General features: G+C 42.3%; 1 protein-coding gene across 2 annotated transcripts in view; it reads left to right on the forward strand.

Annotated features, from left to right (window-relative positions):
• Positions 1 to 4097: 4097 nt before the first annotated feature.
• The window catches only part of ATRNL1 (attractin like 1), a 555427-nt gene continuing 547414 nt past the window's right edge, over positions 4098 to 12110 (forward strand). For both annotated transcript variants that reach the window (XM_076339089.1, XM_076339090.1), the window contains exon 1: positions 4098 to 4934. In XM_076339089.1, the coding sequence (XP_076195204.1) occupies positions 4633 to 4934 (302 nt within the window). In that variant the 5' untranslated portion in view covers positions 4098 to 4632. The remainder of the gene's footprint in view (positions 4935 to 12110) is intronic.

A 12110-nucleotide genomic window follows, 5' to 3' on the forward strand; every position in this document is an offset into this window, starting at 1 on the left:
GCCTACACCCAAGTTATACTTGCAAGATTCAGGAAGAAGCCTGTACGCTGCACACCATAAAACCTGTACATTGCTTTGTTGCGTTAAGCTAGAACAGCTCTTGAAACTGTATCAAATCACTCTGCAGCTATTACCTCCACTACAGCCATCTGCAAGCTAGTTTTACCAATATGTCATAAGGCCAACTCAGATCTATATATCCCTGCCCAGAAGAAGTGCAGAGCTTGGCCCCTTTTACTTAATGAGTCTGATAATGTCTGTCCCAAGGAGAACGGAAGGGGCACGGAAAACATTTGTTTATCTTAATATCCTTGCAAAGGGTCAACCACAAAGGTAATCTTTTCTCCCTCTTCTGTTCAGTCGGTTATGTTGTTCTTCTCAACATCTCTGCAAAAATACGTCTGCACTAGATACCCTAAATAGGACTAAGCATCCTTAAGGAAAGGTGTTCTCCGCAGCAAGGCTTGACTGATATCAGCCTGTAGGAGAGGGCCAGCAGAGCAGGGAGGGGTGTGTATGGGGGGGCTGTATGGAGGAGAGGATGGGTTCTGCTATATTCTTTTCCTCAGGGTCTTGCAGAAATTCTGAACAACTGAAGAAGTCTGTGTTTGAGTGCTGTTTCCCTTTATCCATTCCACCCTGCCTGACAACAGCAACCGTATAGATCTTTAAATATACTTTAAGCTGTTTTGCTGAATGAACACAAATGTATCAGTATTTTTCTCCCTGTATACCAGTGCTTAGGTTTTGACAGTAACAGCTAAGAAGCTTTTATACTTGTTCTTTTTATTTTGCTTTCCTACTACGATGGATGTTTTCTTGGAAGGTTTTGTTTACATAACCTTCTGCATCACTACTCTAGTCTGTAATCTCATTATCTGTTTTTATTCAGTAACTTAAAACTTTTGATGTTATTCAAATGCTTTTAAGTTGTAAATTCTACCCAAGACGTTTTAGTACATTAGTCCTTTAAAAGTGTAAACGATTTCTGTGTCAAGGACCGGAAGGATGAAAGGTGTTAAATGTTACATTTCCAAGAAAAGTGGAACTTACAGATACGCATGTAACGATGAAAGGATTGACAGATCTGACTTCTCTCAGCCAGATCTGTTAACTTCAGCTGACACCAAAAAAATGCCATCAAATCAGCATAGAAGAGAACCAATATTGGCATTTGCACATCATTCATTTCCTAGGGTTATGAAATATCTACTGCATTGATGTGACATACAGCAGCCAAAAGGTTTGCATTCCTTCGTTTTTGTAGCTTATTACATTTAGCCCGGAGATAGTGGTCCAATGTTTCCCCTTGCTGTTCTAAATCTAGAAACCATTATAATTGTGTTTACGTTTTTAGTTATGATTGTTTATGCAGTAAAATTACTGTCATACTATTCTCTGCACCTCTTATAACAATCCTAGTCCTTTTCTGATAGTCTATTTGTGTTTTTCCTCCAGCTTCACGGAATTATCTAAAAAGCTGTTTGTTTGCCCAATGTAAATTTGTATTTCTCTTTTCTTGTCTTTTTTTTTTTTTTGCATTCATTACTGAAGAAGAAATTTGGCATTTAATGGACAAATGCACACTAATCATTGTGCTTTTGAATAGATCTCTTGCCTAGTAAAGGATTGTTGAGAGCTTAGCTTTGCTGTGAATGTTAATTTCAAAAATTTGGCTGACTTCTGTAGATCTGAAGCAAAATCTTCCTTCGGTCTGAGAAAAATATGGTGCTGGCTTTAGAACTTTTTTGGTTGGTATAAAGGAATTGAGAAAGTGGAGGAGGAATGTATCTCCCTGCCATGGTAAGCAAAACTATTGCTTAAAGTGTTTTTGAGATTAAAGAGTAGTCTTGAACTGACTGTGTCTTGGACTGTAATCTCGTATTAACTGCATTTCTGGTCTCATAATGTTATTTAACAGAGGACGGTTGTTCAGCAGCCTTAATCACATGTAATATTGTACAATTGGCAGACTGTTCGACAAAGGCTTCTGCCTCAGCTTTTTTTCATAAAATATAAAGCAGCAACACAATTTCCATTTCCTCTCTTTGCATGGGGCTTTGAGCAACCTGGTCTAGTGGAAGATGTCCCTGCCCATGGCAGGGGGGTTGGAACTAGATGATCTTTAAGGTCCCTTCCAACCCAAACCATTCTATGATCCTATGATTCTCTGAACTCACCAATTCATTACAAAACACATACAAAGAGATATCTAATAGCTAAGAAATGTGTCTGATCCAGAACAATGAAATGATCTCTCTCAGCTCTGTTAGGGGGACAATGTACAGACTCCTTGACTGAGAGCGGCTGTGGTCCTCCTGACATCCTCTGGAATGAAACTGGACAAATCACTTTTCACCTCTCTTTTCCCCACACACTTTCAGGTATTCCCTCCACCAAGACTGTAAACTCCTTAAGGCACAGACTGTTTCTCTGTCATGTTTGTATTGTACTTAGCTCTGACATCCATCTTGGTTGGACTCCTATATCACACAAAGTACAAATAGATTCTGCTGGATGTTATTGTGCTCCTTACTGTAGTACTTATGTACTTGGATTTTTTGGAAATTCAGGTGAGGATTTAATGGTATGCCTGGGAAAACAGGTGAAACCAAAACCCTAAACAATTCCTCCACACTCCAAGGGTAAGAACTGCAGAAGCTGGAGAAGGGTCGATCTGGATCTGATTTCAGACTCTAACACGGGTCACTTTGGACCTATCTGTTTTGAGATGGTACCAGGAGATGAAATTAAATACCTTGTCTTTATCTTCTTGGAATAGAGACATCATGTCATAAATGCTCAACTTCAGCGTTAGGAGGAAGTTTTAGAAGGTTTCATTGCTGTTATTTTCTTCATTGCTTGACAGCAAGGCTCATTATTTTTTCTCTTGTAAAAAAATCATAAAATGAAAACGGCAAAGTTGAAGACGATGGGCTGTGTACGGCACATTTTGCAGAAAAAAAAAGACATTTTAGGCAACTTTATTACAACGATTACTTTTGTACAGCTCTGTTTACAAAGCTAGGAACTTTTGTTACTGCTCATCAGGCTGTAAGCAGAAGGCAACGTCTTGATTTGAACCGTAAAATGAGAAGATGGAGTAAATCTTAGGAAGGTAAGGATTTCAAAACAATCTGTAACATCTCTTCTAATATTAACCGTCATGAGTTCAAAGAAAACCGCCTCTGAACTTTGCAGGACCTGAGGCAAATACCGGAGTGGCCCGGCCCGGCCCGGCTCCTATGGAGAAGGGAGCAAGGTAGCGGGTCGGGAGGTATCAGAGCCTTCGGCCGCTGGATGCTCTCCCCGCTGACCGGGAGCCGGGCACGGCGAGAAGTGCCGAGCCGGGGGCCGCCGCCGGCCGCGCCGCCCCCGCTCGCTAACGGACGCCCGCGCGCCGGGGCGGGGCGGGTCTGCCGCCGCCCGCCGCCGCCGCCGCCGCCGCCACCTCCCCTCCCGCGGGGCCATTGGGTCTCCAAGGTCTGGGCGCTGCAGCGGTCCGCCGGCTTTGTGCGGCGGGTGGCCTGCGTGCCTGCAGCGGGGGGCGGCCGGCGGGCGGGCCGGCCCGCTGCCGTTTCATCTCCCCCCGCCTGTTTTTTTTAAGCGTGGGCGGGAGAGGTTTCTGTTGAAGCACAGAGCGCAGGTTGCTGTCGCTAGGCGCGGGGGAAGGGGCGGGAGAAGCGTGTGGCGCGCCGGAGCTGCCGGTGTGCGATTATCCCGGTTGCACCTTCCCCGCTCCGGACGGAGGGGAGGGTGGTCTCCCGCCCTCCCCGCGCCGCCGTCCGGGCCGGGGCCCCCCTCCCTCCGCCGCTGAGGGACGGGAGGAGGGACGGATCCAAACGGACCGAGGGGCGGGGGGCGTTAGAGCGAGCAGGCGGCTCTGAAAGGAGATGACAATTAGCCTTTAAAAATGGCTGCTTGGAAGCTGTCAGCTGGGACACGGGGGGGCTGTTAACCCTCCTCTCCCACCCTCCTCCCGCCTCTCTTCCCTGCAGGGCTAATAACGGAGAGGGGATAAGAGCTCCTCAGCCCTTTCCTCGCCGCCAAGTGTCCCCCCCCCCCCCCCCCCGGTGCGGGATGCCGTAGCGGCTCCGGGGCCCGGCCGCCCTGCACTTCCCATCTGACTGGCGAGAGGACGGCAGCGGCGGCGGCCCCCGCCTCCCCGCTCTCCTCCTCGCTGCCGTCTGCGTGTGTGCCGCGGGCAGAGGGACTACAAAGGAGAAGGGGGAGTCAGGGGGCTACATGATCGAGGGTGGTGTGTGTGTGTGTGCGCGCGCCGGTGGGGGGCATATCTGGCGAGGAGAAAACACAAGGTCAAGAGGCAGCTCTCCTCCTCCTCCTCCATGGAAGAAGACGGGAGCGATGAGCCCTGAGGAGGACGACGAAGAGAAGGGGCGGATGGCTGAGAGCTGCCGCTGCCGGGCTTCCCCTCGGGAGTGACGGGGCGCGGAGGGCTGAAGGGGCCGGAGGAGGCAGCGCTGGGGTCGGGAGGGAGGAGAGGAAGGCGAGAAGGAAGCGGGGGGTTTGAATCTCCCTGGCTGGATTATTTCTTCTCAGGGGAAGCTCCCCCTGCCCGGGGTGCGCGGGCGGCGCTGCCATCGCTGCCCGCCGCCGGCCGCGCCTCGGCCCATGGCCCCCGCGGCGAAGATGGTGCTGGGCAACGCTGCGAGGAGAGCGGGAGCTGCTCCCGCGCCCCTGGGCGTCTGGAGACCTTTCCCCTCCTCCTGCTGCTGCTGCTTCTCCTCGCTTCTGGATGTGAACAGCTGGCTGCTCTTCTACGGCTTCTTGTACCTGGCCCTCTATGCCCAGGTGTCCCAGTCCAAGTCCTGCGACAAAATCTCTTGCTTCTCGGGTCATTGTGTCAACTCCACCTGTGTCTGCGACCAGGGCTGGGTGGGAGACCAGTGCCAACATTGCCAGGGCAGGTTCAAGTAAGTCTCTGCTTATTAAAATTCCCCTTTTCTCCTCCCTACACCCTTTTCCTGTTGTTTTCACTTGCCTGGTTTTGTTTTTGTTTTTTTTTTTGTTTTTGGCATGTGTCTACTATGATTTTGTTCATGTGTGGTGGAAGTATGTGACAGAAGTTAAGGATGAAATAGGCTCATCCACCTCATGGTCCCACCCTCTAAGAACACAGGACGCAGTCCTCTGATGGAAAATTGTACCTGCTGACTTACTGCTGAAAATAGGCTGCTCCACTTGATGGGAACTGAGAGACAAGGAGAAATCGGCCTAAAGCTGTGTCGCTGCTGTCCCTTCTGGAAGTGTCATGGAAATGACATGTGCACTTCATGGAGTTGCCCAGGGAGCAAAAATTACTAATGGATTTGAATGACTTTTTTTCCTTCTGGAGAGTGAAAGTGTTTTGCTCGTTCCAGTCTTCCTCCCTTTCTGTCAAGTATCTTAGCTAAGTGGGCATTAGTCAGGCATATTCAGGATAACATAAGTATAACTTAGTGAAATGTACATCACTCATGACAAGGTTTGTAGGAGCAGAGAGTGGTAAATGTAAAACAATAACATCTTTGCAAAAAAGTGAGTGGTCAGTGAAGCTAGAACTACCTTCTCATTCTTAAAAGTGGATGTGATACCAAGTCGTTGATCAGTGAGAAGGAAGCGCGCCCTGACACTTGCTTTTCTATATGTAATGGAAAAGAAGACTTAATTTATAGGGCTGTCACTTCACCCCCGCCCCCTTTGGTATCAGTATAAAGACTGGCTGTGAAGAATACTGTTTGCTGTTATTTTGCGATATAACCTTGGACAGGACATCTCATTTAATTCCCTTGTAAAACACTGCTTAAAAGCTGGAACTCTATTTATTAAGTATATTGACATATACAGCTGGAAAGTGTTCTAATACCTAGCTAATAACAATATATTGTTGAGGCTGTGTCTTACAGAATTCAAATTCTATCTTTGGAAAGTACTTTAATAGGTAAAAGTATCAATAATTGTCTATTTTAAATTGTGTTTAAGTGCAGTTTTCTCTTTGGAGTACTAAAATTAAGCTATATAATTTACATCTCTTTTAAACATTTAATCTGAGGTCACTCATCCCTAAATAAACAAAAAGTAAAGCCAGTAACTTGTTAGTTTGGGAAGTTAAGTAGCTCTGAGTCAGACATGTTGGCTGAAGTAATGTGCATGCTACAGAGGAAGAAATAATTCACTGATAATATCTGGTGGATTAATGCACCAGTGAGATTATAACTGAGTTATAAAGGTATTATGCAGATAAGATGTATTATATATGCCTTATATGAACTTGGTAATAAGATTTTAAAGTTTGTCAATTGTTGCCTGTGTGTATTGAGGATTTGGGGTTTGTCCTGCTCTGTGCTGTGGAACAATGGGCTAATTGCGTAGGGATTGAGAGTGAGGAGAGGAGGCCCAGGTGAATCTTCTTTGTGTGCGACGATCTGCAGGAGACAGGCTTGCAGAGCTATTATTTCCTTGCTTTAAAGAGATTACTTGTATCCTTTGCCTTGATGCCACTCACAACAGACCCTAATGGTGCAAGGGCTGAAGCAAATTTTCTTTTCCTAAATTTCAAAGCTTGTTGTGAATTAGTATATTCTCTGAATGGTTGCTGGAGCCTTTATCCAGTCCTTACAGGTATTTCCTTGATTATCCATTAAAACACTTATGTTTCTTTACATTGGTTGTATTCGTTGAGTGAGGAGGCACAGTGGTTATGTTTTCACTTCTGGTAGAAAGTTAATAATCCATCCCCACCTAGAGGAAGTTCTGCCTGAATGTTGAAAGGGCACCTCTTCTGAGCTAAGCTAACACAGTGGCTAGCTGTGCTGTTAGGAGTTTTGGTGAAATCAAAATAGATTTCTCATTAACTACTCTATATTCTTTCATGCTTAGCTTTAGAAATCACAGTGATGCTTGCATTACGATTTTTATCATGGAAGTAAGCTGTTTCTATTATTTTGGAGACCTATTTTTTTACTGAGGACACTTTCATAGTGGTATCTTTGATAGCTCATCTTTAATCTTTATTCTTAGAAGCAAAATATACTCTGCAATGAAAATAAGCATTCTAAGATTTAAAGCTTTTTCAAATCCTCTGAGTTGGGGATGGCATGAAATATGTTAATGTGTGTTACAATGCAAGCAGCTGCTTGGAGTGGTTGTATTTTGAATCCTGAAAATTCAGATGGGTGTTGAATGGGTGATGAGTCAAGTCTATGTATTGCCAACTGAAGAGTTGGAAAATGAGTGTTAGTCTGCCTTAGGGCCAGGTGACTGAAGACCTTTCTGACTTCTGTGGCGATTGATGGTTTGATTTATTATCGTGGAACATTTGCATATTGTTTCCATTTGTCTGTGAAGTGTATCTGCTTTATACGCAAGTAGCCATGGCTGGACTTTTGCAGCAGTGGTACTTTAATTTGACAAGTTATGTTGGATGTATATCACTTTTGCAGCAGTTGCTTCTGTCAGTAAGAATTATTACGGAGAATGTTTCAGAATGACATAAAGATTGAACAGTGTGTTTGGCTATTATAACTGCATTAACAATTAATTTATGGGCTGTAGATATGATCTGTACAAATGGTAATAGAACCTTGTGTATTATTCTAAACATTTACATTGTTTCAAAGTTTCAGCAGTTTCAAATGCCTGGGTGCATCTCTATTATGCAAGATTAAAATTGAACTTCTAATAACCTATATTGGACATGTGTAAAGCCTGTTTTCTGTCACTAGATTATTTGAGGAAACAGATTTTTAAGGGTAGGCTTAAGACCCTTTTATTTTCAAGTTTTTTTATTTTTCTTGATACAAACAATGTATGGTTATTTTTGCTCTTCTGGGACTGAGAGGCTTGCATTAGCAAGCATCAGAAACATTACTGTAAGAGAAATAATCTACCTGGGGTAGCTTGGGACCATTAATTCTTTGGTGAGAGATGTATAGTATTTTTGGCTTTGTTTTATTTCTTTTTTAGACTGAGAAATAAGTAGAGACACATCAAAAATAATTGATCAATCTTAGTAAGCAGGTGTCAATTGACAATACTATGGTAACCTTGCCTTTTCCCTGTAGGAGAACTACCAAGTAAGTAGACTACTTTGCAAATGTTGCTCTGGACTGGATGAAAGAAGGGTGGGTGAGGGAAAGAATGGGCAAAAAGATTCTCTAGCACTGTTTTATTACTCTTATTTATCAACTTTTCTATTTACTCCTTGTATTGTGAAGCATGTAGTAACTTGTTATATAAATGGAAGTGTTGTTATTCTTACTGCATTGTATTTGCATACATGTCAGTCTTTTTTCAGAATGATCTAGGCCTCATCTGTGCCTGGCAGTAAATTATTTTACTCTCTGTTCAGGATGGATATCTGAATGCAATTCTGACTTCTCTCTTAAACCTTTCCCCCCCTTCCCTTCTGCTCTGACAGAATGCACACACTTTTTTTTTTTTTAGGTACCAAAATAAAAAAAGGAAATTTAGTTATAAAAAGAGAGGGGAAAGGAATTCTGTCTGCCTGCCTACGGGAGACAGGTGAAAGATAAGAAAGTTAAAGGGTGAGCAAGTTCTGTTTTTATAGCAGGGTGCTTCAAACAGCACAGTTCCCAAGATGTAAACAAAAACGCAAGCATAAAAACAGTGTCCAGTTTTATTCTGACAGATTGATTTATTAAGGTAATGAAGTTTCTAATGCTACATCTGCCACTCTTTCTTCCCCTATCCTATACCTTTGAATTTGTTGTTCAATTACAGTTTTCATGATGATATGAGTTCGGGCAGAAGGGAGAGGGAAAGGTTGCCCATATCACTTGTGTTGTAAGACTCCAGGGAATTCAGGGAGACAAACATTATGAATGGCCCAACTGCAGGAAAAGCTGCAGTCACAGCTTCTATGTATTTAGATGTCAAAGTCAATCAATCTTGAGATGCAGCACTACAGCACTACAGGTTTCATTAGTTTTGCTACTCACAGAATGACTTCTTAGAAGAAAACAAGTTTCCTTCAGGTTGGAGCAAAAAGTTACTCCTTTCGCTAGCTCTGGTTTGTACACTGGTGTGTGGAAGAGCATTAGAGAAAAAATTGTGCATGAAACTGCTCTTCCTCTTAAGTTTTTTGAGTACCTGAATGACTGGAAATATCCAGTCTTCTAAAATGCTGTCTTTAAAAAAAAGTAGATTGTGTCTTCAGGTGGTTATCGTTTATTTGATAACTTGTGAGTCCCAGTTGGCATATGTAACGAAGCAGACTGCACAGGATAGGTGAGCACCTTTGAGTACCTACGCTTCAGTTATCTGTCCTAGATATCTAGATGTTATGGAGAGAGTAGGAGCAAATTGATCTGTTTGATTATTAAACCTTGTCTCCAGATGTTCTTATTGCACTTCTAAATTACCTCCTGCATGTTCTCCTTAATTTCTACAGCTCCTATAAAAGACTCTGCATTCTTCAAGGACAAAACAATTTCCAAGTACAAGAACCTTTGCAACTGAAATGTTAAAAGGGTATCAAATTTTATTATTTCAGGCAAAATTCTTATTTCTGTCTAAAACTCTGAATTCTGCTGTCTGCAGAATGACTCACGCAAGGAAAATGTCCTTAAATTGCAGATTTTAAATGAACAATAATGTTGTATAAGAAATGATCTTTAGAAAAAAGAAGTTTGTTTCAGCTGCAGCCAGTTGAAGTTCATGCTGCAGTGAAAAGGGGTGACTTTATCCTTCACGCTTCTTTTTGATTACATCTTTCCACTTCTTATGTAAGCATGAATATTCCTGCTGAGAGTTGAAAAGTATCAACAGGAACATATCTCCTCACTTCCCAGCCAACTTTTTTTTAAGCCAGCTCAGTTTCCTCATGTTACTTCACTTGCATAAGTCTCTTGCTGACGCAAAGGAGGTAGCAGGAATGAGCAGGTGTAGATGGGAAAAGAAAATTGTCCCATTTAGAAGTGGTACAGACTTAGTTTGCCTTAACTTTAATGTGAAACAACATCACCATTAAACTGGTGCAACTTCTATTATACAGGGTGAAATCCTGAGTCAGGCTATCAGTTGCAAAACTGCCTTTGTCATCAGCATGGCCTGTATCTGATTCAAGATATATGCGTAATTATTCCTATGGACATCAGTGGAATTGTGTGTGAGATTTTACACCTGCAAGTTGCCTTTTTATAAGTCAACATGTGAATGTTAATGTAATTAAACAAGTGGAAACATCAGTGATTATGATTTTACCCTTGTAAAATGTGATCTTTACTTAAATTGATTTTAGTGGTGATGCTCTGAAAAATATTTCTTCCAATGTGAGTTATTCTCTCTGTATTAAAATTTTAAATTACAATGATAGTTCATATGATAAAGAGATTCTGAATTTGTAAGGAATACATTTTTTTATTCAAATCTTCTTTTGAAATGTAGAAGCATAAACCATATGACCATACTAAACTCCTCCTGCACTGAAAAGTGTTTTTTTGAAAGGAAAGCAATCTTTTTGAAAACTTTTAAAAATTATTTTTATTAGAGTGTATTTTTTGTTGTTGTTTAATACTTCCTGTATAGAATCACTTAGGTTGGAAAAGACTCTTAAGATCACAGAGTCCAACCGTTAACCTGACACTACCAAGTCCACCACTAAACCTGTTGAATGTTTTTTTTATGGGTTTTTATGGACAAGACCAGAAATGAACTCTCTGATTACCTGTTCATACAGCTTGCCTTATGCAGGCTGTAGGGTAACTCTGAATTAATTCCTGTTTGAGTTGAACACATGCTTTAGAAAAGCATCCATATGTGTCTGAAAACACTTCCACAGACTGAAAGCCCATTACAGACTTTCAAAATTCTTCCGTTGGTTAGTTATCCTCACCGTTTTCTAAAACCAGCAAAAACAAATGCATAATCCCCCTAATCCAGGAAATCTACCCTACCTCATTTTTTGTCTCTTTGAGTTGCCCTGTTTTCTCATGTTTTGAATCAGGCCTTCATTGCAGAGTCTTCAGTATGTCAAGTCTGCGTTCCCTGTGTTTTCCTCACTGAGAATGGAGGAGGAGTGCTCCTTGAGTTGTTTCAACATAAAACAAGTTTTTCCATCCTTGATTGCTCTCTTGGTTTTTAGCCTGCCTTATTTTATCAGTGTTCTTGAGCTATGAATGCCAGAACTAGATGCTTGTCTTTTGGTAATGGTTGTACTGGTGAAATATAGAAGCAGAGTAACCTCTCCCCTCCTGCTTGGTGTCCTGCTACGTGCAGCTGCAGAGAATGTTTCTAAGCTTAGCACTGTGCTGGCAGCTCAGTCCATTATTTTCTGCCTCACAAGTCTTCTCAGTTGCTGCATCCTCAGTACCAAGTCATTGATATGTGGCCCTGCTTTTCTCAAACTAGTCTGTGAACTGAACACAGCCTCCCCTATTCGGAGTGATATTTAATTGTGGGGCTACAAACATGTATGTGTTTGGGATGGAGCTATGCTCTTTTAAAAACACCCCTTTCCCCTGCCCCTCCCCCCTAGCAGTAGATAATTAACAATGTACGGAGTCCCTTCCTGTGCATAGGTCTGAGACCATCTATAGGATTGAATCCAAATGCAAGTTAAGCAAAGGGCTTGTGGATTCTGGAGTCTAGTTTGTTTGCAGACTAAGCAGTTTGTTACTTAATCAAGTAAGTGTGAGAACAGATGTCTGATGACCCTGTCAGGCCTTCAGACAGCACCAAAGGCTGGTTGCCATTGCTATGGGTGGGTAAAAAGCTCAGTTGTATCAAATGTATGCTTAAGTCTATCCATAAATGATACATAAATGCCTGTACTGGTTATAGCATTTAATATTTATTATGTTTTAAATTTAATTTGGCAAACAAATAGTCTCTCACTGTGTATCTCTTACTTCCTTTAACCAAAAAGAAGGCATGCTGATCATATTTTGGAAGGCATTACCATAGTATGTCATCTTTTTAAAATGAGTATGAGTAGTTTTTGAGAGATCAGTCTATCACACTGCACTAGAAATTGATTTAATTGTATCAAAATGTAGGCAGAAAAGGTGGGAGGTAATATGAGATGCTACAGGAATATCCTTGGGATATTCTTACACATACTACCTGAAGTACTGGTGAAAAAAACCTTA

Source organism: Aptenodytes patagonicus, chromosome 5 (assembly GCF_965638725.1).
Source record: "Aptenodytes patagonicus chromosome 5, bAptPat1.pri.cur, whole genome shotgun sequence".
NCBI lineage: Eukaryota > Metazoa > Chordata > Aves > Sphenisciformes > Spheniscidae > Aptenodytes > Aptenodytes patagonicus.